The following is a 27,084-nucleotide window of genomic DNA, read 5'->3' on the forward strand; positions in this document are numbered from 1 at the left end:
GGCTAGTTGGCATTGGCTGCGTTGTTGACACTACACTAATCAAGTCGTTCCGTTGAGTGTAATAGTTTCTACTGTGCTGCTATTCGGGGCTTGGCTAGCTAGCAGTGTTGATTACGTTACGTTGCGTTAAAAGAACGACAATAGCTGGCTAACTAACCTAGGAAGTCGCTCTAGACTACACAATTATCTTTGATACAAAGACGGCTGTGTAGCTAGCTATGTAGCTAGCTACGATCAAACAAATCAAGCCGTTGTACTGTAATGAAATGAAATGAAAAATGTGATACTACCTGTGGAGCGGCGAAATGCGACCGGATTGTTGAGTGCAGAAGTTCTGTTCGGTAGACGTTGGCTAGCTGTTGGCTAGCTAGCAGAGTCTCCTATGTTAAGGACGACATAAAACTACACACTCTAAACTACACAATTATCTTGGGTACGAAGACAGCAAAGACAACTATGTAGCTAGCTAACACTACACTAATCAAGTCGTTCGGTTGAGTGTAATAGTTGTGCTGCTAATCGGTAGACGGTGGACTAGCTAACGGTGGACGTTAGCTAGCTGGCTAGCTGCAGGGCAGTGTAGACTGCGTTAGGACGACGAAATACGATAATTACGCAATTATCTATGAAACAAAGACGGCTGTGTAGCTAGCTAAGAAGAAATTGATAAGATTAGACAAATCAAACCGTTGTACTATAATGAAATGTAATGAAATGTAATACTACCTGCGGACCGAGTGCAGATGCGGACCGAGTGCAGATGCGACCGCTCGCTCCAACCCTGTATAATGAGGGTTGGAGTACTTTAAAGTATTTTTACTTATGTATTTTACACCACTGGTGTCACACACACAGTGTCTACCATTGTCCTAGCTAGCTAGAGTAGCGGTGTCGCCTCCCGCTTGTGTCTTCGTTCTTTTTTCCTGTTATTATGGTGAATAAATGTATTGGCTGGTAAGAATGTGGTATATTTTTTCATCTAGCTGCCACAGCTGCTGGTGGGCCAAAAATGTCGTTTTTAGGCTCTGTTCGTAAACCATGTCGAAGGTCATTCCAAATCCAGTCACAGGCATTTGTTTACACCTTGTTCCTTCATGTTAACTCATTAGCTAGCTAAAAACCTGGTTCATTCACCAGTATATCTAAACATTTGGGGGCACAGAAAGAAAGGAAGATGATTAGCTTCTTTAGAAGGTCAATGATCATAGCAATTGAAAAATGACTGATCTCTTGCATGTCGTCACTCAAAAACGTTGTGCTCTTAAAGAGACCGTGTAGAGTTTTCTATTCAATGCATCTCTATAGGTAGAGTTTTACACCATGTAGAAACCTACTATTCTACAAACAACTTTGAATTAATTTAAATTACAGGTTTTTGTATCAACATTTTAGATTTTTATAATAAACAAATATCTTTACAGGGTTAAATATTGGTTTCTAGAGCACAACATGTGCTTCAAAAGTAGATATAGGCCCAATATACTATATATCGATCAATAAAAACATATTCTGGTTCTCCTAGATTTCATGTTGTGCTCCTTTTTTATATTAGGAGCACCAGTGCTACCAATGAAAAATATTAATTTAGAGCCGTGTGTGTGTGTGTGTGTGTTTGAAGAGGAAGCATGGAAGCAAAAACATGGAATCAGAAGAGCTACTGTGCATCATGACGGCCCGCCCTTGTGCGCCATGGTATCTCTATGGACACAACAACATGCACTTACTTCACAGGCACTGAACGAGCCTGAGTCTACATGCGGAGTGCTGATGTCACTAGTTGCTGGGCTTCTTTTCAAAGGAATTAAATAGATCAGTCACTGTCCACCAACCACCACAAGCTGTGACAACTCACAAGTCCTCTATTTGATTCAGACGAAAAATTGTTCATGTGGGGTAGCTCATAGATTGTATACTGAACCGAAATATAAATGCAACAATTTTAACAATTTTACATGTGTTTATATTTTTGTTCACTATATATACACTGTATGTGTATATAGGATACACTGTACATATTATTATATGGGTGAATTTGTTTGTTTTTTAAACATTCCCTGGATGTGCATTTAAAACTATTAGTTAAATTAATTTCAATACACATTGTGTATTTAAATAACTTTCAATACACATTGTCTGAATGGAGTTGAAGTGAGTTAAATCAATTATCTCTTAATCTAATACACTGTACAAGTGTTGTCAGCTACTTAAATTGCTGTATGGCTCTTTACTGTTGAGCTTCCCCACTGGGCACAGACGTCATGTCAACATCTATTCCACGTTGGTTCTTTGAAATGATGTGGAAACAACGTTGATTCAACCAGTGTGTGCCCAGTGGGTCAAGTCTGTTTTGTTTACCTCGATCTTCTCTGCACGTGAGTAGGGAGGGAGTGCTGGAGGATTAGCGTGCTCTGATCATCACAGTCTACGTGCTACCATAACAACAGTGAATGAAGAAAGGCAGTTTAGAATACAGTTTTCTCCTCATTGCTCGTGTTTGTCAGTGTGAGAATCTCTCTCTCTGAATTTAAATCATCCTTCGGCCACTAACCATGTCTCTGTCAGGTTCGCAGACTCCAGAGGACGGCTTGTACGGTAAGGGTTTGGGGGACTGAGCTGGCCGGGGTGGTTACTTTGTGTCAATGTATAAAAAATGATTTATTGTTTTTGGGTCAATGCAAAGTCGGGTCAATGATGATTGATTTGTGTGTTACTATCAAATGTTTCTAAAAGCCTTGTTACTGCCCTAGGATGACTCTTTCTCTGTGTTTACCATAGGGATTAACTATGTCCAAGTGTTCTTCTAGGTTACATTCTTTATAAATAATTCCAAATGGGGTCCATCAGGAAAAGAACACTATTGATGTATAAATGATTATGTTCATCCTCAGGCCTGTAACGCTTATTTGTTAGTAACAATCAATTAATGATGCATGAACATTGACCTCTCATTAGAAGAAGGTCGTTTGCTACATTTGACTTAATTCACACACAACACTTATATAATCATTAACCATGACAGAATGCATGGATAGCGTGGACTAAAAGGGCAGGTTAGGGGAGAAACGTTACCACACCCATTTGGAGTTGTTGCAACGGACATGTCATTGTGTAAACGGATTTCATGACTCACCTTTTTCTATCTCCCTAAGCCAATTAAACCCGGGAGATTCCCCTGAGGCTTATAGCTCACTGTACAGTTTGCTTATAGCCTCTACAGTACATGGGAGATGTTGTCCAGCTGTCAATGTATACACAACTCATACACAGATGGGAATAGTACATTGGACATGGTTGAACCGTAAACAGATTTATTAAGCCGTAATATCTAGGACTTTAACGCAAAGCTTTGGAACGAGCACAACAACACATTTGTGCTTTGTTTTTCAAGAACTAGGCCTATATTAACAGACATTACATAAACCTGATTGGCACTAATTCTATGGATGGATACTGGACGATTGACAGGCATTGTGTATTGCTGCAGTGCAACATGGTCAAGGCCGCAGAGAGAGAAAGAGAGAGAGAAACAGCAGGCTGTCAGCCAGTGATTATGTCATAACTCTCTCTCTGGGAGGAAAACTAGGGCAACAGCACAGTTTCCCCTCTGTGCTCTCTTCTCCACCCCCACCCCCCCCCCCCTCCTATTCATAATGCCATCTCCACTGTTGCTGTTTACATGGTCTCTCACTTACATAAAGAAAATAAAACAGGGGAAGAGAAAAACAGAGGGGATGAGTGTTGATGATGTTTGCATACATGCATTCCTGAGTGAGAGATAATGAGATAGGAGAGAGGAGAGGGTGGATCATCTCATACAGAAATAAGATCTTATGTAAGCAGGCGGCACTCTGCCAGGGCACTCTGTCAGTGCTTGGCCCTGTTTGTTTGTGTGTGTTAGTGTGTGTTGTGTTCGTCCGTGTGCATGTGTTGCATGTGCTTATCATGGAACACTCAAACAATGCAACGGACTAGTTTCAGAGGGAGCAGTGATGAGATTATCATGTTAAAGACCAGAGACCAGTAGGTTTAAAGATAAGTGCTAAATGCATTTTAAGGAATATAGTTGTAGTTATTATCTTAATAAAATATATACAATTCACAACGTGATTCACACAATAAACAATGTTCACAATAGGCCTAGTTAAATTTCCATATCTCGGGTAAATAGTCTATGGGTATTTCAATACCTTGGGTAAATAGTCTATGGGTATTTCAATACCTTGGGTAAATAGTCTATGGGTATTTCAATACCTCAGGTGCACCCATCTAATATCAATGATCACCGGTATATCATCAGATCAATTCAATATAGAACTTCGCTAGCACAGACTGGAATATGTTCCGGGATTCATCCAATAAGATAAAGGAGTTTACCACATCACCGGCTTCTTCAATTAGTGCTACGACGAAGTCTACCCCACAGTGACCATACATACATATCCCAACCAGAAGCCATGGATTACAGGAAACATCCACACTGAGCTAAAGGCTAGAGCTGCCGCTAATCCGGCCTCTTATAACAAATCCCGCTACGACCTCCGACGAGCCATCAAACTTGCAAACGTCAATGCAGGACTAATATCGAATCCTACTACTCCGGCCCTGACACTTGTCGGATGTGGAGGGGCTTGCAAACTATCACAGATTGCAAAGGGAAATCCAGCCGCGAACTGCCCAGTGACGCGAGTCTACCAGATTACCTAAATGTATTGAACAAAAACAGAAAGTGCTGAAATAAAACATCTCAGAAATGTTCCATGTGCACAAAAAGTTTATTTCTCTCAAATGCTGTGCACACATTGGTTATATCCTTGTTAGTGAGCATTTCTAATTTGCCAAGACAATCCATCCACCTGACAGGTGTGGTATATCAATAAGCTGATTAAGTAGGATGATCATTACACAGGTGCACCTTGTGCCGAGGACAATAAAATGGCACTCTAAAATGTGCAGTTTTGTCACAATACAATGCCACAGATGACTCAAGTTGAGGGAGCATGCAATTGGCATGCTGACTGCAGGAATGTCCACCACAGCTGTTGCCAAAGTTGTTTTAACAGAAGAGAATTTGGCAGTACGTCCAACTGGCTTCATAACCGCAGACCATGTGTAACCACGGCAGCTCAGGACCTCCATATCTGGCTTCTTCAACTGCGGGATCGTCTGAGACCAGCCACCCGGACAGCTGATGAAACTGTGGGGTTTCTACAACTGAAGAATTTCTGCACAAACTGTCAGAAATTGTCTCAGGGAAGCTCATTTGCGGGCTTGTGGTCCTCCCTAGGGTCTTGAAGATAGCATTGGCCCAGTAACGCGACGCAAACACAGTAGCTTGATTTGTAAAAAAAATTACTTAATAAGTTAATGGTCCACAAACTCATTCAACCAGTCTCAGGACGAGCCCCAAATTAACTGTAGTATAGATCCATTACACTTTGTGAGAAAAAATGGGAAAGGGGAACCAGAATTGTTTTATTTTATATGAATTAATATATACAATAATATATATAGTAATATATACAGTACCAGTCAAAAGTTTGGACAAACCTACTCATTCCAGGGTTTTTCTTTATTTTTACTATTTTCTACACTGTAGAATAATAGTGAAAACATCAAAACAATGAAATAACACATATGGAATCATTTAGTAACCCAACATTTTTTAAACAAATCAAAATATATTTTATATTTGAGATTCTTCAAAGTAGCTCAAATAATCAAAGAGAAATGACAGACCAGCATTACTTTAAGACATGAAGGTCAGTTAATGTGGAAAATTTCAAGAACTTTGAAAGTTTCTTAAAGTGCAGTCACAAAAACCATCAAGCGCTTTGATGAAACTGGCTCTCACGAGGACTGCCAAAGGAAAGGAAGGCCCAGAGTTACCTCTGCTGCAGAAGACAAGTTAATTGGAGTGCACCTCAGATTGCAGCCCAAATAAATGCCTCACCGATTTCAAGTAACAGACACATCTCAACATGGTCGATTTGCTGCGAAGAAACCACTACTAAAGGACACTAATAAGAAAAAGAGACTTGCTTGGGCTAAGAAACACTAGCAATGGACATTAAACATGTGGAAATCTGTCCTTTGGTCTAATGAGTCCAATTTTGAGAATTTTGGTTCCAATCGCCAAGTCTTTGTGAGACGCAGAGTGGGTGAACGGATGATCTCCGTATGTGTGATTCCCACCGTGAAGCAAGGAGGACGAGGTGTGATGACGTGGTGGTGCTTTGCTGGTGACAATGTCTGTGATTTATTTAGAATTCAAGGCACACGTAACCAGCATGCCTACCACAGCATTCTGAAGCGATACACCATCCCATCCGGTTTGCGCTTTGTGGGACTATCATTTGTTTTTCAACAGGACAATGACCCAACACACCTCCAGGCTGTGTAAGGGCTATTTGACCTAAAAGGAGAGTGATGGAGTGCCGCATCAGATGACCTGGCCCCACAATCTCCTGAACTCAACCCAATTGAGATGGTTTGAGATGAGTTGGAATGCAGTGAAGAAAAAGCAGCCAACAAGTCCTCAGCATATGTGGGAACTCTTTCAAGACTGTTGGAAAAGCACTCCAGGTGATATATATATATATATATATATATATATATATATATATATTGTATTACCCTACCTACTAACCCTATACTAATTAAAACCTGGAACTTATTCCAGTCAATCAATCAAATGTATTTATTAAGCTCTTCTTACATCAGCTGATGTCACAAAGTGTTGTACAGAAACCCAGCCTTAAACCCCAAATAGTAAATCATTCCACTACTTTAACCCTAACTGATTCTACCCCAGGCCAATGACCTGAGAGGATGGGACACTACCACTCAACACACTCTTGCAACTCTTCTGAAGTCAAATCTCGTACCCCCATGTACTTCTCTGCAGCTGGCACCACAACATCTATTTTCTGTGATTCACGTTCCATTTCTGTGGTACAGTTGATAACCATTGCTACGAATGCTAAGAAGCCAACCTTACAGAAGCATATGTCACTCATTGGTCTATCCCTCTGTGCTGGCACAGATCTATTATTCACAGGGATCCTCTCAGAATCCCTGACTATTGACCCATCATGTGCACCCCTACAGCTGACACACACAACTTTATCCGCCAAAGCTACACAGTCCTCTATCCCATGCCTTCCTGCACACTTCCCACATCTTGGAATCTCCCTCCTGCAACCAGCTATGACATGACCATAAACGTTGCACCTGAAACAGCACAGTGGATTCGCCACAAACATTCTAACAGGATAATTGATATATTCTAACATGACCTTGTCAGGTAAAGACTGACTCAAAACTCAAAAGGACTGACAGTGACTCCTCTGTTTCACCACGCTCACCACCGCGTATGAGACACACCAAACGGTGGGCGTCACAAACACCAGGAATCTTCAACTTCAAATGCTCCACCTCCACACGTAATGCTACCCCAAAAATCACTCCTTTCAATCGTGCCCTGTTCCTAAGAGTAAAGTAAAAAACAGATCTTGACCCAAGTTGCGTCGCATGGAGCGCCTCCTCCCTCTGATCTGAAGAAACCCAAACAAACATCACAAGACCACTTTGGGTTACCTTCACCAACTCAATACCACCCACCATCTTTTCCACCCAACCTGAAACCACCCATGGATCAGCCAATCAGCCTGTTTCCACCCTCTTCAAAAGTCTAATTCCCACGGGACCAAACGTATCTTTATCAACCTCGGGCTCCGAGCTCCTCACAACACCTTCTATCCATTTCACCTCCAGAACTCGAACTGGTTTCCGGCTCACTCTGTTTGAACTTGACAAAAACCTTCCTCAACATACCCTCTCCCTTATTATTGCAAGCTTCTACAGATTTGAACCCATCCTCAGTATTTTCAACCTCCTCTCTCTTTCCCTCCAATCCTCCTCCAATAATCAATTACCTGACTCTAAAAATATTAAACTTTCCCAAGCTGAAATCTCCTTCTAGACACATGCTAAGCCCTGTTCTCCCTCCACTTCAAACATACCAACCTTATCTAAGTTATATTCGCTATTTCGCTGTCTAAAATGGTGCATCCTCTGCAGGGCTTTCTCGAGATTGAAAATGATTGAGCTGTCAATCAAAGGCGGGAACTAAATCATTTGCGCACTTCTGATTGGTTAAATTGTGTCTCACATACACATAAAGACTTTTTAAGGAAAACTTTGCAATTTTGTGAATTAAGCCTTTTTTCCTACTTACCCAGAGTCAGACAAAGTCATGGATACCATTTTTATGTCTGTGTGTAGTTTGAAGGAAGTTGAAGGTAGCATATCGTTAGCTTTGCGCAATTAGCCTCTCTGGAATCTGGAAAGTATTCGGCATGGACTCTCAGATTCTCAGAAAGTTCTACAGCTCCACGATTGAGAGCATCTTGACTGGCTGCATCGCCACTTGATATGGCAACTGCTTAGCATCCGACCGCAAGGTGCTACAAGACCTACAGTATATACCAGGCGGTGTCAGAGGAAGGCCCTAAAAATGGTCAAAGACTCCAGACACCCAAGTCATAGACTGTTCTCTCTGCTACCGCACAGCAAGCGGTACCAATGCACCAAGTCTAGAACCAACAGCACCCAGAACAGCTTATACCCCAAAGCCATAAACTGCTAAATAGTTAGTTAAATCATTCACCAATAGCTACCTGGAATATCTGCATTGACCCTTTTTGCAACACCTCTTTTGACTGATCACATACTATTTCTCTAGTATTTATCTTTCTCTCTCTGCATCGTTGGGAAGTAAGTAAGCATTTCACTGTTAGTCTACACCTGTTGTTTTAGGAAGCACATTTGATTTGATTTGAATTGCTGGAAGTCTCCAGGAACTACTAGCTGGCTTCTCTCAAAAGCAGGGAAATAGACCTTCTAACTACTCAAAAGCTGGGTGGTTGGTCATTTATAGTTTTACAAAGCTATACATAGTAATCAATACAGGTGTATGCCACCTGGCAAAGATTGTAAAAGAGGTGCATGAAAAGCTATTTATTATGTGTGAATTGTTTCGTATTGTTTTCTAGGTATTACTACTGCACTGCTGGAGTTAGAAACACATGCATCAGCAAATATGTGTATAATAAACTTTGATTTGACTAGGCCATAACATGCTTAAACTTTACTCCCCAACGGGCTCGGGAGAGGCGAAGGTCAAGAAAGGCGTCCTCCGAAACATGATCCGCTATGACACGCTGCTTCTTAACACACTGCTCACTTAACCCGGAAGTCAGCCATACCAATGTGTCAGAGGAAACAGTGTTCAACTGACGACTGAAGTCAGTTTGCAAGTGCCGAGCCTGCTTCAAGGAGTCTCTAGAGCACGATGAGCCAATGACAGCCCCCCGGCCAAACCCTCCCCTGACTTGTGCGCCTCCCTATGGTGCCAGCTGTGACACAGCCTGGGATCAGCTCTTCGATGTAGTGCCTTAGAACGCTAATTTGGGAGCCCAAGCTTATCTGTCAAAAATACATTCAGAATATTCTAATTCTAATCAACTCAGAATGTTTAGGCATGTTAGCTGGCTAACTCATTGATCCTGCTTTGTAGTATAGCCCTCTGCATTACGTGTCATAACCTTAAGACAGCCGTCTACTGTAATGATAAAGCAACAACAGACAATTAAACACTCTCTTTAGATCAAATCAAAGGTTATTGATCGAGTACACATTTTGCAGCTGTTATCGCAGGTACAGCGAAATGCTTATGTTAGTATACCTAACAATAGAAAACAACACAAGCAAATCCAAAAAATGTAAATAAAAAAATGAAGAAATATAGTACCCGGTCTCAACGTAAACAGTGAAGAGGTGACTCTAGGATACTGGCCTTCTAGGCAGAGTTCCTCTGTCCAGTGTCTGTGTTCTTTTGCCCATCTTAATCTTTTATTTTTATTGGCCCGTCTGAGATATGGATTTTTCATTGCAACTCTGCCTAGAAGGTCAGCATCCCAGAGTCGCCGCTTCACTGTTGACGTTGAGACTGGTGTTTTGCAGGTACTATTTAATGAAGCTGCAAATTGAGGACTGGTGAGGTGTCTGTTTCTCAAACTAGACACTCTAATGTACTTGTCCTCTCGCTCAGTTGTGCACTGGGGCCTGCAACTCCTCTTTCTATTCTGGTTTGAGCCAGCTCGCGCTGTTCTGTGAAGGGAGTAGTACACAGACCAGAGGACATTTCTCCAAAAAGTACAATCTTTGTCCCCATGTGCAGTTGCAAACCGTAGTCTGGCTTTTTTATGGCGGTTTTGGAGCAATGGCTTCTTCCTTGCTGAGCGGCCTTTCAGGTTATGTTGATATAGGACTTGTTTTACTGTGGATATAGATATTTTTGTACCTGTTTCCTCCAGCATCTTTACAGTCCATCTTTGCATCTTTACAAGGTCCCTTACTGTTGTTCTGGGATTGATTTGCACTTTTCGCACCAAAGTACGTTAATCTCTAGGAGACAGAACATGTCTCCTTCCTGAGCGGTGTGACAACTGCATGGTCCCATGGTGTTTATACTTGCATACTATTGTTTGTACAGATGAATGTGGTACCTTCAGGCATTTGGAAATTGCTCCCAAGGATGAACCAGATTTGTGGAGGTCTACAATACTTTTTGGAGGTCTTGGCTGATTTCTTTAGATTTTCCCATGATGTCAAGCAAAGAGGCACTGAGTTTGAAGGTAGGCCTTGAAATACATCCACAGATACACTTCCAATTGACTCAAATGATGTCAATTAGCCTATCAGAAGATTCTAAAGCCATGACATAATTTTCTGGAATTTTTCAAGCTGTTTAAAGGCACAGTCAGCTTAGTGTATGTGCACTTCTGACCCACTGGAATTGTTATACAGTGAATTATAAGTGAAATAATCTGTATGTAAACAATTGTTGTAAAAATGACTTGTGTCATGCACAAAGTAAATGTCCTAACCGACTTGCCAAAACTATAGCTTGTTAACAAGAAATCTGTGGAGTGGTTTAAAAACAAGTTTTAATGACTCTGACCTAAGTGTATGTAAACTTCTGACTTCAACTGTATATAGGGCAGCAGTCTCTAAGGTGCACGGTAGAGGACATGGATGGTAGCCAAGTTCAGGTCAAGGTATTGGGAGCAGGCTGGCTAGTGGTGACTATTTAACAATCTCATGGCATCTAATTTTTAGGTCTCTTGGCCCAGCTTTGATGCACCTGTACGGTCTCTGCCTTCTAGATAGTAGCGAGGTGAACAAGCCATGGCTCAGGTGGCTGAGGTCCTTCATGGTCTTCTGGGCCATTCTGTGACATAGCGTGCTGTAAATGTCCTGGAGGGCAAATATACTTATTTGTCTATTTTTAGTGTGCTCATGCTGTATCCCTCACTTGCATGACTGCTGGCTGATATGTGGTCTGCCACACCCTCCTGATTTAGCCTACAGTCTTCCAGAATGGGGCTTTAGTAAAGTTATTCCGGGAGATTGAAAACGATTGAATAAGATTAACTGAAAAGTAAACTATGGAATGTTCCAGAATTAGCTCAGCTCTCAGTTTGCAACATTGCTGACAGGGTGCATGTCTCTGTCTCTCTCTGTCTCTCTCACACACACACACACACACACACACACACACACACACACACACACACACACACACACACACACACACACACACACACAGACTCTTGGGTGGAGCTGGAGGAGCTGCTATCAGCGGTGAGCAGCAGGGAGAGTCTGACAGGACAAGAACAGGACACAGCCTCCTGGGCCCTGCAGGGGGAGCTACAGAGGATCCTGCTAGAGGCACAGCTCGAGAGTAAAGACAGGTTAGTAGCTGAGAGAGGAGTAATGACAGGTTGGTAGCTGAGAGGAGTAAAGACAGGTTAGTGGCTGAGAGGAGTAATGACAGGTTAGTGGCTGAGAGGAGTAATGACAGGTTAGTAGCTGAGAGGAGTGATGACAGGTTAGTAGCTGAGAGAGGAGTGATGACAGGTTAGTAGCTGAGAGGAGTAATGACAGGTTAGTAGCTGAGAGGAGTGATGACAGGTTAGTAGCTGAGAGGAGTGATGACAGGTTAGTAGCTGAGAGGAGTGATGACAGGTTAGTAGCTGAGAGGAGTAATGACAGGTTAGTAGCTGAGAGGAGTGATGACAGGTTAGTAGCTGAGAGGAGTAATGACAGGTTAGTAGCTGAGAGGAGTGATGACAGGTTAGTAGCTGAGAGGAGTGATGACAGGTTAGTAGCTGAGAGGAGTAATGACAGGTTAGTAGCCGAGAGGAGTGATGACAGGTTAGTAGCTGAGAGGAGTGATGACAGGTTAGTAGCTGAGAGGAGTAATGACAGGTTAGTAGCTGAGAGAGGAATAATAACAGGTTAGTAGCTGAGAGGAGTAATGACAGGTTAGTAGCTGACAGAGGAGTAATGACAGGTTAGTAGCTGAGAGGAATAATGACAGGTTAGTAGCTGAGAGAGGAGTAATAACAGGTTAGTAGCTGAGAGAGGAGTAATGACAGGTTAGTAGCTGAGAGAGGAGTAATGACAGGTTAGTAGCTGAGATGAGTAATGACAGGTTAGTAGCTGAGAGGAGTAATGACAGGTTAGTAGCTGAGAGAGGAGTAATGACAGGTTAGTAGATGAGAGAGGAGTAATGACAGGGTAGTAGCTGAGAGAGGAGTAATGACAGGTTAGTAGCTGAGAGAGGAGTAATGACAGGTTAGTAGCTGAGAAGAGTAATGAAAGGTTAGTAGATGAAAGGAGTAATGACAGGTTAGTAGCTGAGAAGAGTAATGACAGGTTAGTAGCTGAGGGGAGTAATGACAGGTTAGTAGCTGAGAGAGGAGTAGTGACAGGTTAGTAGCTGAGAGAGAAGTAATGACAGGTTAGTAGCTGAGAGGAATAATGACAGGTTAGTAGCTGAGAGAGGAGTAATGACAGGTTAGTAGCTGAGAGAGGAGTAGTGACAGGTTAGTAGCTGAGAGAGGAGTAATGACAGCTTAGTAGCTGAGAAGAGTAATGACAGGTTAGTAGCTGAGTGGAATAATAACAGGTTAGTAGATGAGAGGAGTAATGACAGGTTAGTAGCTGAGAGAGGAAAATTAACAGGTTCGTACCTGAGAGGAGTAATGACAGGTTAGTAGCTGAGAGGAGTAATGACAGGTTAGTAGCTGAGAGGAGTAATAACAGGTTAGTAGCTGAGAGAGGAGTGATGACAGGTTAGTAGCTGAGAGGAGTAATGACAGGTTAGTAGCTGAGAGGAGTAATGACAGGTTAGTAGCTGAGAGGAGTAATGACAGGTTAGTAGCTGAGAGAGGAGTGATGACAGGTTAGTAGCTGAGGGGAGTAATGACAGGTTAGTAGCTGAGAGGAGTAATGACAGGTTCGTACCTGAGAGGAGTAATGACAGGTTAGTAGCTGAGAGAGGAGTGATGACAGGTTAGTAGCTGAGAGGAGTAATGACGGGTTAGTAGCTGAGAAGAGTAATGACAGGTTAGTAGCTGAGAGAGGAGTAATGACAGGTTAGTAGCTGAGAGGAGTAATGACAGGTTAGTAGCTGAGAGAGGAGTAATGACAGGTTAGTAGCTGAGAGAGGAGTAATGACAGGTTAGTAGCTGAGAGGAGTAATGACAGGTTAGTAGCTGAGAGAGGAGTAATGACAGGTTAGTAGCTGAGAGAGGAGTAATGACAGGTTAGTAGCTGAGAGGAGTAATGACAGGTTAGTAGCTGAGAGAGGAGTAATGACAGGTTAGTAGCTGAGAGGAGTGATGACAGGTTAGTAGCTGAGAAGAGTAATGACAGGTTAGTAGCTGAGAGGAGTAATGACAGGTTAGTAGCTGACAGAGGAGTAATGACAGGTTAGTAGCTGCGAAGAGTAATGACAGGTTAGTAGATGAGAGAGCAGTAATGACAGGTTAGTAGCTGAGAGGAGTGATGACAGGTTAGTAGATGAGAGAGGAGTAATGACAGGTTAGTAGCTGAGAGGAGTGATGACAGGTTAGTAGCTGAGAGGAGTGATGACAGGTTAGTAGCTGAGAGGAGTGATGACAGGTTAGTAGCTGAGAGAGGAGTAATGACAGGTTAGTAGCTGAGAGGAGTGATGACAGGTTAGTAGCTGAGAGAGGAGTAATGACAGGTTAGTAGCTGAGAGGAACAATAACAGGTTAGTAGCTGAGAGAGGAGTAATGACAGGTTAGTAGCTGAGAGGAGTAATGACAGGTTAGTAGCTGAGAGGAGTAATGACGGGTTAGTAGCTGAGAGGAGTAATGACAGGTTAGTAGCTGAGAGAGGAGTAATAACAGGTTCGTAGCTGAGAGAGGAATAATGACAGGTTAGTAGCTGAGAGAGGAGTAATGACAGGTTAGTAGCTGAGAGAAGAGTAATGACAGGTTAGTAGCTGAGAGGAGTAATGACAGGTTAGTAGCTGAGAGAGGAATAATAACAGGTTAGTAGCTGAGAGAGGAGTAATGACAGGTTAGTAGCTGAGAGAGGAGTAATGACAGGTTAGTAGCTGAGAGGAATAATAACAGGTTAGTAGCTGAGAGAGGAGTAATGACAGGTTAGTAGCTGAGAGGAGTAATGACAGGTTAGTAGCTGAGAGGAGTAATGACAGGTTAGTAGCTGAGAGAGGAATAATAACAGGTTCGTACCTGAGAGGAGTAATGACAGGTTAGTAGCTGAGAGGAGTAATGACAGGTTAGTAGCTGAGAGGAGTAATGACAGGTTAGTAGCTGAGAGAGGAGTGATGACAGGTTAGTAGCTGAGGGGAGTAATGACAGGTTAGTAGCTGAGAGGAGTAATGACAGGTTCGTACCTGAGAGGAGTAATGACAGGTTAGTAGCTGAGAGAGGAGTGATGACAGGTTAGTAGCTGAGAGGAGTAATGACGGGTTAGTAGCTGAGAAGAGTAATGACAGGTTAGTAGCTGAGAGAGGAGTAATGACAGGTTAGTAGCTGAGAGGAGTAATGACAGGTTAGTAGCTGAGAGAGGAGTAATGACAGGTTAGTAGCTGAGAGAGGAGTAATGACAGGTTAGTAGCTGAGAGGAGTAATGACAGGTTAGTAGCTGAGAGAGGAGTAATGACAGGTTAGTAGCTGAGAGGAGTAATGACAGGTTAGTAGCTGAGAGAGGAGTAATGACAGGTTAGTAGCTGAGAGAGGAGTAATGACAGGTTAGTAGCTGAGAGGAGTGATGACAGGTTAGTAGCTGAGAAGAGTAATGACAGGTTAGTAGCTGAGAGGAGTAATGACAGGTTAGTAGCTGACAGAGGAGTAATGACAGGTTAGTAGCTGCGAAGAGTAATGACAGGTTAGTAGATGAGAGAGCAGTAATGACAGGTTAGTAGCTGAGAGGAGTGATGACAGGTTAGTAGATGAGAGAGGAGTAATGACAGGTTAGTAGCTGAGAGGAGTGATGACAGGTTAGTAGCTGAGAGGAGTGATGACAGGTTAGTAGCTGAGAGGAGTGATGACAGGTTAGTAGCTGAGAGAGGAGTAATGACAGGTTAGTAGCTGAGAGGAGTGATGACAGGTTAGTAGCTGAGAGAGGAGTAATGACAGGTTAGTAGCTGAGAGGAACAATAACAGGTTAGTAGCTGAGAGAGGAGTAATGACAGGTTAGTAGCTGAGAGGAGTAATGACAGGTTAGTAGCTGAGAGGAGTAATGACGGGTTAGTAGCTGAGAGGAGTAATGACAGGTTAGTAGCTGAGAGAGGAGTAATAACAGGTTCGTAGCTGAGAGAGGAATAATGACAGGTTAGTAGCTGAGAGAGGAGTAATGACAGGTTAGTAGCTGAGAGAAGAGTAATGACAGGTTAGTAGCTGAGAGGAGTAATGACAGGTTAGTAGCTGAGAGAGGAATAATAACAGGTTAGTAGCTGAGAGAGGAGTAATGACAGGTTAGTAGCTGAGAGAGGAGTAATGACAGGTTAGTAGCTGAGAGGAATAATAACAGGTTAGTAGGTGAGAGAGGAGTAATGACAGGTTAGTAGCTGAGAGGAGTAATGACAGGTTAGTAGCTGAGAGGAGTAATGACAGGTTAGTAGCTGAGAAGAGTAATGACAGGTTAGTAGCTGAGAGAGGAGAAATGAAAGGTTAGTAGCTGAGAGGAGTAATGACAGGTTAGTAGCTGAGAGGAGTAATGACAGGTTAGTAGCTGAGAAGAGTAATCACAGGTTAGTAGCTGAGAGAGGAGTAATGACAGGTTAGTAGCTGAGAAGAGTAATGACAGGTTAGTAGCTGAGAAGAGTAATGACAGGTTAGTAGCTGAGAAGAGTAATGACAGGTTAGTAGCTGAGAGGAGTGATGACAGGTTAGTAGCTGAGAGAGGAGTAATGACAGGTTAGTAGCTGAGAGAAGAGTAATAACAGGTTAGTAGCTGAGAGGAATAATGACAGGTTAGTAGCTGAGAGGAATAATGACAGGTTAGTAGTTGAGAGAGGAATAATAACAGGTTAGTAGCCAAGAGGAATAATGACAGGTTAGTAGCTGAGAGGAGTAATGACAGGTTAGTAGCTGAGAGAGGAATAATAACAGGTTAGTAGCTGAGAGAGGAGTAATGACAGGTTAGTAGCTGAGAGAGGAGTAATGACAGGGTAGTAGCTGAGAGAGGAGTAATGACAGGTTAGTAGCTGAGAGAGGAGTAATGACAGGGTAGTAGCTGAGAGAGGAGTAATGACAGGTTAGTAGCCGAGAGGAGTAATGACAGGTTAGTAGCCGAGAGGAGTAATGACAGGGTAGTAGCTGAGAGAGGAGTAATGACAGGTTAGTAGCTGAGAGAGGAGTAATGACAGGTTAGTAGCTGAGAGAGGAGTAATGACAGGGTAGTAGCTGAGAGAGGAGTAATGACAGGTTAGTAGCTGAGAGAGGAGTAATGACAGGGTAGTAGCTGAGAGAGGAGTAATGACAGGTTAGTAGCCGAGAGGAGTAATGACAGGTTAGTAGCCGAGAGGAGTAATGACAGGGTAGTAGCTGAGAGAGGAGTAATGACAGGTTAGTAGCTGAGAGAGGAGTAATGACAGGGTAGTAGCTGAGAGAGCAGTAATGACAGGTTAGTAGCCGAGAGGAGTAATAACAGGTTAGTAGCCGAGAGGAATAATAACAGGTTAGTAGCTGAGAGAGGAGTAATGACAGGTTAGTAGCTGAGAGGAGTAATGACAGGTTAGTAGCTGAGAAGAGTAATGACAGGTTAGTAGCTGAGAGAGGAGTAATGACAGGTTAGTACCTGAGAGGAACAATAACAGGTTAGTAGCTGAGAGAGGAGTAATGACAGGTTAGTAGCTGAGAGGAGTAATGACAGGTTAGTAGCTGAGAGGAGTAATGACGGGTTAGTAGCTGAGAGGAGTAATGACAGGTTAGTAGCTGAGAGAGGAATAATAACAGGTTCGTAGCTGAGAGAGGAATAATAACAGGTTAGTAGCTGAGAGAGGAACAATAACAGGTTAGTAGCTGAGAGAGGAGTAATGACAGGTTAGTAGCTGAGAGGAGTAATGACAGGTTAGTAGCTGAGAGGAGTAATGACAGGTTAGTAGCTGAGAGAGGAATAATAACAGGTTAGTAGCTGAGAGAGGAGTAATGACAGGTTAGTAGCTGAGAGAGGAGTAATGACAGGTTAGTAGCTGAGAGGAATAATAACAGGTTAGTAGCTGAGAGAGGAGTAATGACAGGTTAGTAGCTGAGAGGAGTAATGACGGGTTAGTAGCTGAGAGGAGTAATGACAGGTTAGTAGCTGAGAGAGGAATAATAACAGGTTCGTAGCTGAGAGAGGAATAATAACAGGTTAGTAGCTGAGAGAGGAACAATAACAGGTTAGTAGCTGAGAGAGGAGTAATGACAGGTTAGTAGCTGAGAGGAGTAATGACAGGTTAGTAGCTGAGAGGAGTAATGACAGGTTAGTAGCTGAGAGAGGAATAATAACAGGTTAGTAGCTGAGAGAGGAGTAATGACAGGTTAGTAGCTGAGAGAGGAGTAATGACAGGTTAGTAGCTGAGAGGAATAATAACAGGTTAGTAGCTGAGAGAGGAGTAATGACAGGTTAGTAGCTGCGAGGAGTAATGACAGGTTAGTAGCTGAGAGGAGTAATGACAGGTTAGTAGCTGAGAAGAGTAATGACAGGTTAGTAGCTGAGAGAGGAGAAATGAAAGGTTAGTAGCTGAGAGAGGAATAATAACAGGTTAGTAGCTGAGAGAGGAACAATAACAGGTTAGTAGCTGAGAGAGGAATAATAACAGGTTCGTAGCTGAGAGAGGAATAATAACAGGTTAGTAGCTGAGAGAGGAACAATAACAGGTTAGTAGCTGAGAGAGGAGTAATGACAGGTTAGTAGCTGAGAGGAGTAATGACAGGTTAGTAGCTGAGAGGAGTAATGACAGGTTAGTAGCTGAGAGAGGAATAATTACAGGTTAGTAGCTGAGAGAGGAGTAATGACAGGTTAGTAGCTGAGAGAGGAGTAATGACAGGTTAGTAGCTGAGAGGAATAATAACAGGTTAGTAGCTGAGAGAGGAGTAATGACAGGTTAGTAGCTGAGAGGAGTAATGACAGGTTAGTAGCTGAGAGGAGTAATGACAGGTTAGTAGCTGAGAAGAGTAATGACAGGTTAGTAGCTGAGAGAGGAGAAATGAAAGGTTAGTAGCTGAGAGGAGTAATGACAGGTTAGTAGCTGAGAGGAGTAATGACAGGTTAGTAGCTGAGAAGAGTAATCACAGGTTAGTAGCTGAGAGAGGAGTAATGACAGGTTAGTAGCTGAGAAGAGTAATGACAGGTTAGTAGCTGAGAAGAGTAATGACAGGTTAGTAGCTGAGAAGAGTAATGACAGGTTAGTAGCTGAGAGGAGTGATGACAGGTTAGTAGCTGAGAGGAGTGATGACAGGTTAGTAGCTGAGAGAGGAGTAATGACAGGTTAGTAGCTGAGAGAAGAGTAATGACAGGTTAGTAGCTGAGAGGAATAATGACAGGTTAGTAGCTGAGAGGAATAATGACAGGTTAGTAGTTGAGAGAGGAATAATAACAGGTTAGTAGCCAAGAGGAATAATGACAGGTTAGTAGCTGAGAGGAGTAATGACAGGTTAGTAGCTGAGAGAGGAATAATAACAGGTTAGTAGCTGAGAGAGGAGTAATGACAGGTTAGTAGCTGAGAGAGGAGTAATGACAGGGTAGTAGCTGAGAGAGGAGTAATGACAGGTTAGTAGCTGAGAGAGGAGTAATGACAGGGTAGTAGCTGAGAGAGGAGTAATGACAGGTTAGTAGCCGAGAGAAGTGACAGGTTAGTAGCTGAGAGGAGTAATGACAGGGTAGTAGCTGAGAGGAGTAATGACAGGTTAGTAGCTGAGAGGAGTAATGACAGGTTAGTAGCTGAGAGGGAGTAATGACAGGTTAGTAGCTGAGAGAGAATAATAACAGGTTCGTAGCTGAATGAATAATAACAGGTTAGTAGCTGAGAGAGGAACAATAACAGGTTAGTAGCTGAGAGAGGAGTAATGACAGGTTAGTAGCTGAGAGGAGTAATGACAGGTTAGTAGCTGAGAGGAGTAATGACAGGTTAGTAGCTGAGAGGAGTAATGACAGGTTAGTAGCTGAGAGAGGAATAATTACAGGTTAGTAGCTGAGAGAGGAGTAATGACAGGTTAGTAGCTGAGAGAGGAGTAATGACAGGGTAGTAGCTGAGAGAGGAGTAATGACAGGTTAGTAGCTGAGAGAGGAGTAATGACAGGGTAGTAGCTGAGAGAGGAGTAATGACAGGTTAGTAGCTGACAGGTTAGAGCCGAGAGAGTAATGACAGGGTAGTAGCTGAGAGAGGAGTAATGACAGGTTAGTAGCTGAGAGAGGAGTAATGACAGGGTAGTAGCTGAGAGAGGAGTAATGACAGGTTAGTAGCTGAGAGGAGTAATGACAGGTTAGTAGCTGAGAGAGTAATAAATGACAGGTTAGTAGGAGAGAGAATAATGACAGGTTAGTAGCTGAGAGGGAATAATAACAGGTTAGTAGCTGAGAGAGAATAATGACAGGTTAGTAGCTGAGAGAGGAGTAATGACAGGTTAGTAGCTGAGAAGAGTAATGACAGGTTAGTAGCTGAGAGAGGAGTAATGACAGGTTAGTAGCTGAGAAGAGTAATGACAGGTTAGTAGCTGAGAGAGGAGTAATGACAGGTTAGTAGCTGAGAGAGGAGTAATGACAGGTTAGTAGCTGAGAGAGGAGTAATGACAGGTTAGTAGCTGAGAGAGGAGTAATGACAGGTTAGTAGCTGAGAGAGGAGTAATGACAGGTTAGTAGCTGAGAGAGGAGTAATGACAGGTTAGTAGCTGAGAGAGGAATAATAACAGGTTAGTAGCTGAGAGAGGAATAATAACAGGTTAGTAGCTGAGAGAGAGTAATGACAGGTTAGTAGCTGAGAGGAGTAATGACAGGTTAGTAGCTGAGAAGAGTAATGACAGGTTAGTAGCTGAGAAGAGTAATGACAGGTTAGTAGCTGAGAAGAGTAATGACAGGTTAGTAGCTGAGAGAGGAGTAATGACAGGTTAGTAGCTGAGAGAGTAATGAAAGGTTAGTAGCTGAGAGAGGAGTAATGACAGGTTAGAAGCTGAGAGAGGAGTAATGACAGGTTAGTAGCTGAGAGGAGTAATGACAGGTTAGTAGATGAGAGGAGTAATGACAGGTTAGTAGCTGAGAAGAGTAATGACAGGTTAGTAGCTGAGAAGAGTAATGAAAGGTTAGTAGCTGAGAGAGGAATAATGACAGGATAGTAGCTGAGAGAGGAACAATGACAGGTTAGTAGCTGAGAGAGGAGTAATGACAGCTTAGTAGCTGAGAAGAGTAATGACAGGTTAGTAGCTGAGAAGAGTAATGACAGGTTAGTAGCTGAGAAGAGTGATGACAGGTTAGTAGCTGAGTGGAATAATAACAGGTTAGTAGATGAGAGAGGAATAATAACAGGTTCGTAGCTGAGAGGAACAATAACAGGTTAGTAGCTGAGAGAGGAATAATAACAGGTTAGTAGCTGAGAGGAACAATAACAGGTTAGTAGCTGAGAGAGGAGTAATGACAGGTTAGTAGCTGAGAGGAGTGATGACAGGTTAGTAGCTGAGAAGAGTAATGACAGGTTAGTAGCTGAGAAGAGTAATGACAGGTTAGTAGCTGCGAGGAGTAATGACAGGTTAGTAGCTGAGAGGAGTAATGACAGGTTAGTAGCTGAGAAGAGTAATGACAGGTTAGTAGCTGAGAGAGGAGAAATGAAAGGTTAGTAGCTGAGAGAGGAATAATAACAGGTTAGTAGCTGAGAGAGGAACAATAACAGGTTAGTAGCTGAGAGAGGAATAATAACAGGTTCGTAGCTGAGAGAAGAATAATAACAGGTTAGTAGCTGAGAGAGGAACAATAACAGGTTAGTAGCTGAGAGAGGAGTAATGACAGGTTAGTAGCTGAGAGGAGTAATGACAGGTTAGTAGCTGAGAGGAGTAATGACAGGTTAGTAGCTGAGAGAGGAATAATTACAGGTTAGTAGCTGAGAGAGGAGTAATGACAGGTTAGTAGCTGAGAGAGGAGTAATGACAGGTTAGTAGCTGAGAGGAATAATAACAGGTTAGTAGCTGAGAGGAGTAATGACAGGTTAGTAGCTGAGAGGAGTAATGACAGGTTAGTAGCTGAGAGGAGTAATGACAGGTTAGTAGCTGAGAAGAGTAATGACAGGTTAGTAGCTGAGAGAGGAGAAATGAAAGGTTAGTAGCTGAGAGGAGTAATGACAGGTTAGTAGCTGAGAGGAGTAATGACAGGTTAGTAGCTGAGAAGAGTAATCACAGGTTAGTAGCTGAGAGAGGAGTAATGACAGGTTAGTAGCTGAGAAGAGTAATGACAGGTTAGTAGCTGAGAAGAGTAATGACAGGTTAGTAGCTGAGAAGAGTAATGACAGGTTAGTAGCTGAGAGGAGTGATGACAGGTTAGTAGCTGAGAGGAGTGATGACAGGTTAGTAGCTGAGAGAGGAGTAATGACAGGTTAGTAGCTGAGAGAAGAGTAATGACAGGTTAGTAGCTGAGAGGAATAATGACAGGTTAGTAGCTGAGAGGAATAATGACAGGTTAGTAGTTGAGAGAGGAATAATAACAGGTTAGTAGCCAAGAGGAATAATGACAGGTTAGTAGCTGAGAGGAGTAATGACAGGTTAGTAGCTGAGAGAGGAATAATAACAGGTTAGTAGCTGAGAGAGGAGTAATGACAGGTTAGTAGCTGAGAGAGAGTAATGACAGGGTAGTAGCTGAGAGAGGAGTAATGACAGGTTAGTAGCTGAGAGAGGAGTAATGACAGGGTAGTAGCTGAGAGAGGAGTAATGACAGGTTAGTAGCCGAGAGAAGTAATGACAGGTTAGTAGCCGAGAGGAGTAATGACAGGTTAGTAGCTGAGAGGAGTAATGACAGGTTAGTAGCTGAGAGAGGAATAATAACAGGTTCGTAGCTGAGAGAGGAATAATAACAGGTTAGTAGCTGAGAGAGGAACAATAACAGGTTAGTAGCTGAGAGAGGAGTAATGACAGGTTAGTAGCTGAGAGGAGTAATGACAGGTTAGTAGCTGAGAGGAGTAATGACAGGTTAGTAGCTGAGAGGAGTAATGACAGGTTAGTAGCTGAGAGAGGAATAATTACAGGTTAGTAGCTGAGAGAGGAGTAATGAAAGGTTAGTAGCTGAGAGAGGAGTAATGACAGGGTAGTAGCTGAGAGAGGAGTAATGACAGGTTAGTAGCTGAGAGAGGAGTAATGACAGGGTAGTAGCTGAGAGAGGAGTAATGACAGGTTAGTAGCCGAGAGGAGTAATGACAGGTTAGTAGCCGAGAGGAGTAATGACAGGGTAGTAGCTGAGAGAGGAGTAATGACAGGTCAGTAGCTGAGAGAGGAGTAATGACAGGGTAGTAGCTGAGAGAGGAGTAATGACAGGTTAGTAGCTGAGAGAGGAGTAATGACAGGGTAGTAGCTGAGAGAGGAGTAATGACAGGTTAGTAGCCGAGAGGATTAATGACAGGTTAGTACCTGAGAGAGGAATAATAACAGGTTAGTAGCCGAGAGGAATAATAACAGGTTAGTAGCTGAGAGAGGAGTAATGACAGGTTAGTAGCTGAGAGGAGTAATGACAGGTTAGTAGCTGAGAAGAGTAATGACAGGTTAGTAGCTGAGAGAGGAGTAATGACAGGTTAGTAGCTGAGAAGAGTAATGAAAGGTTAGTAGCTGAGAGAGGAGTAATGACAGGTCAGTAGCTGAGAGAGGAGTAATGACAGGGTAGTAGCTGAGAGAGGAGTAATGACAGGTTAGTAGCTGAGAGAGGAGTAATGACAGGGTAGTAGCTGAGAGAGGAGTAATGACAGGTTAGTAGCCGAGAGGAGTAATGACAGGTTAGTAGCTGAGAGAGGAATAATAACAGGTTAGTAGCCGAGAGGAATAATAACAGGTTAGTAGCTGAGAGAGGAGTAATGACAGGTTAGTAGCTGAGAGGAGTAATGACAGGTTAGTAGCTGAGAAGAGTAATGACAGGTTAGTAGCTGAGAAGAGTAATGACAGGTTAGTAGCTGAGAAGAGTAATGACAGGTTAGTAGCTGAGAGAGGAGTAATGACAGGTTAGTAGCTGAGAAGAGTAATGAAAGGTTAGTAGCTGAGAGAGGAGTAATGACAGGATAGAAGCTGAGAGAGGAGTAGTGACAGGTTAGTAGCTGAGAGGAGTAATGACAGGTTAGTAGATGAGAGGAGTAATGACAGGTTAGTAGCTGAGAAGAGTAATGACAGGTTAGTAGCTGAGAAGAGTAATGAAAGGTTAGTAGCTGAGAGAGGAGTAATGACAGGATAGGAGCTGAGAGAGGAGTAGTGACAGGTTAGTAGCTGAGAGAGGAGTAATGACAGCTTAGTAGCTGAGAAGAGTAATGACAGGTTAGTAGCTGAGAAGAGTAATGACAGGTTAGTAGCTGAGAAGAGTGATGACAGGTTAGTAGCTGAGTGGAATAATAACAGGTTAGTAGATGAGAGAGGAATAATAACAGGTTCGTAGCTGAGAGGAACAATAACAGGTTAGTAGCTGAGAGAGGAATAATAACAGGTTAGTAGCTGAGAGGAACAATAACAGGTTAGTAGCTGAGAGAGGAGTAATGACAGGTTAGTAGCTGAGAGGAGTGATGACAGGTTAGTAGCTGAGAAGAGTAATGACAGGTTAGTAGCTGAGAAGAGTAATGACAGGTTAGTAGATGAGAGGAGTAATGACAGGTTAGTAGCTGAGAATAGTAATGACAGGTTAGTAGCTGAGAAGAGTAATGACAGGTTAGTAGCTGAGAGGAGTAATGACAGGTTAGTAGCTGAGAGAGGAATAATAACAGGTTAGTACCTGAGAGGAGTAATGACAGGTTAATAGCTGAGAGGAGTGATGACAGGTTAGTAGCTGAGAGGAGTGATGACAGGTTAGTAGCTGAGAAGAGTAATGACAGGTTAGTAGCTGAGAGGAGTGACCACAGGTTAGTAGCCGAGAGGAATAATAACAGGTTAGTAGCTGAGAAGAGTAATGACAGGTTAGTAGCTGAGAGGAGTGACCACAGGTTAGTAGCCGAGAGGAATAATAACAGGTTAGTAGCTGAGAAGAGTAATGACAGGTTAGTAGCTGAGAGGAGTAATGACAGGTTAGTAGCTGAGAAGAGTAATGACTGGTTAGTAGCTGAGAGGAGTAATGACAGGTTAGTAGCTGAGAAGAGTAATGACAGGTTAGTAGCTGAGAGGAGTGACCACAGGTTAGTAGCCGAGAGGAATAATAACAGGTTAGTAGCTGAGAAGAGTAATGACAGGTTAGTAGCTGAGAGGAGTAATGACAGGTTAGTAGCTGAGAAGAGTAATGACAGGTTAGTAGCTGAGAAGAGTAATGACAGGTTAGTAGCTGAGAGGAGTGATGACAGGTTAGTAGCTGAGGGAGGAGTAATGACAGGTTAGTAGCTGAAAGGAGTAATGACAGGTTAGTAGCTGAGAGGAGTAATGACAGGTTAGTAGCTGCGAAGAGTAATGACAGGTTAGTTGCTGAGAAGAGTAATGACAGGTTAGTAGATGAGAGAGGAGTAATGACAGGTTAGTAGCTGAGAGGAGTGATGACAGGTTAGTAGCTGAGAGGAGTGATGACAGGTTAGTAGCTGAGAGAGGAGTAATGACAGGTTAGTAGCTGAAAGGAGTAATGACAGGTTAGTAGCTGAGAGGAGTAATGACAGGTTGGTAGCTGCGAAGAGTAATGACAGGTTAGTAGCTGACAGAGGAGTAATGACAGGTTAGTGGCTGAGAGGAGTAATGACAGGTTAGTAGCTGAGAGGAGTAATGACAGGTTAGTAGCTGAGAAGAGTAATGACAGGTTAGTGGCTGAGAGGAGTAATGACAGGTTAGTAGCTGAGAGAGGAGTGATGACAGGTTAGTAGCTGAGAGGAGTAATGACAGGTTAGTAGCTGACAGAGGAGTAATGACAGGTTAGTGGCTGAGAGGAGTAATGACAGGTTAGTAGCTGAGAGGAGTAATGACAGGTTAGTAGCTGAGAAGAGTAATGAAAGGTTAGTAGCTGAGAGAGGAGTAATGACAGGTTAGGAGCTGAGAGAGGAGTAGTGACAGGTTAGTAGCTGAGAGAGGAGTGATGACAGGTTAGGAGCTGAGAGAGGAGTGATGACAGGTTAGTAGCTGAGAGATGAATAATAACAGGTTCGTACCTGAGAGGAGTAATGACAGGTTAGTAGCTGAGAAGAGTAATGACAGGTTAGTAGCTGAGAGGAATAATGACAGGTTAGTAGCTGAGAGAGGAATAATAACAGGTTAGTAGCTGAGAGAGGAATAATAACAGGTTAGTAGCTGAGAGAGGAATAATGACAGGTTAGTAGCTGAGAGAGGAGTAATGACAGGTTAGTAGATGAGAGGAGTAATGACAGGTTAGTAGATGAGAGGAGTAATGACAGGTTAGTAGATGAGAGGAGTAATGACAGGTTAGTAGATGAGAGGAGTAATGACAGGTTAGTAGCTGAGAGAGGAATAATAACAGGTTCGTACCTGATAGGAGTAATGACAGGTTAGTAGCTGAGAGGAGTAATGACAGGTTAGTAGCTGAGAGAGGAGTAATGACAGGTTAGTAGCTGAGAGAGGAGTAATGACAGGTTAGTAGATGAGAGGAGTAATGACAGGTTAGTAGCTGAGAGAGGAATAATGACAGGTTAGTAGCTGAGAGAGAGTAATGACAGGTTAGTAGCTGAGAGAGGAGTAATGACAGGTTAGTAGCTGAGAAGAGTAATGACAGGTTAGTAGCTGAGAGGAGGACCACAGGTTAATGAGAGGAATAATAACAGGTTAGTAGCTGAGAAGAGTAATGACAGGTTAGTAGCTGAGAGGAGTGACCACAGGTTAGTAGCTGAGAGGAATAATGACAGGTTAGTAGCTGAGAAGAGTAATGACAGGTTAGTAGCTGAGAGGAGTAATGACAGGTTAGTAGCTGAGAAGAGTAATGACAGGTTAGTAGCTGAGAGGAGACAGGTTAGTAGCTGAGAAGAGTAATGACAGGTTAGTAGCTGAGAGTGACCACAGGTTAGTAGCCGAATAATAACAGGTTAGTAGCTGAGAAGAGTAATGACAGGTTAGTAGCTGAGAGGAGTAATGACAGGTTAGTAGCTGAGAAGAGTAATGACAGGTTAGTAGCTGAGAAGAGTAATGACAGGTTAGTAGCTGAGAGGAGTAATGACAGGTTAGTAGCTGAGGAGGAGTAATGACAGGTTAGTAGCTGAGAGGAGTAATGACAGGTTAGTAGCTGAGAAGAGTAATGACAGGTTAGTGAGAAGAGTAATGACAGGTTAGTAGATGAGAGAGGAGTAATGACAGGTTAGTAGCTGAGAGGAGTGATGACAGGTTAGTAGCTGAGAGGAGGATGACAGGTTAGTAGCTGAGAGAGGAGTAATGACAGGTTAGTAGCTGAAAGGAGTAATGACAGGTTAGTAGCTGAGAGGAGTAATGACAGGTTAGTAGCTGAGAAGAGTAATGACAGGTTAGTAGCTGAGAGGAGTAATGACAGGTTAGTAGCTGAGAAGAGTAATGACAGGTTAGTAGATGAGAGAGGAGTAATGACAGGTTAGTAGCTGAG

At 42.8% G+C, this 27,084-nt stretch overlaps 1 protein-coding gene across 1 annotated transcript in view; it reads left to right on the forward strand.

Annotated features, from left to right (window-relative positions):
* The first annotated feature begins 2,367 nt into the window (after window positions 1-2,367).
* Window positions 2,368-27,084, forward strand: part of LOC115104824 (BCL2/adenovirus E1B 19 kDa protein-interacting protein 3-like) — a 56,056-nt gene continuing 31,339 nt past the window's right edge. The window contains exons 1-2 of the mRNA XM_065007545.1: window positions 2,368-2,592; window positions 11,672-11,816. Coding sequence (XP_064863617.1) covers window positions 2,550-2,592; window positions 11,672-11,816 — 188 coding nt within the window. The 5' untranslated portion in view covers window positions 2,368-2,549. The remainder of the gene's footprint in view (window positions 2,593-11,671; window positions 11,817-27,084) is intronic.

Source organism: Oncorhynchus nerka, linkage group LG22, assembly GCF_034236695.1.
Source record: "Oncorhynchus nerka isolate Pitt River linkage group LG22, Oner_Uvic_2.0, whole genome shotgun sequence".
Classification (NCBI taxonomy): domain Eukaryota; kingdom Metazoa; phylum Chordata; class Actinopteri; order Salmoniformes; family Salmonidae; genus Oncorhynchus; species Oncorhynchus nerka.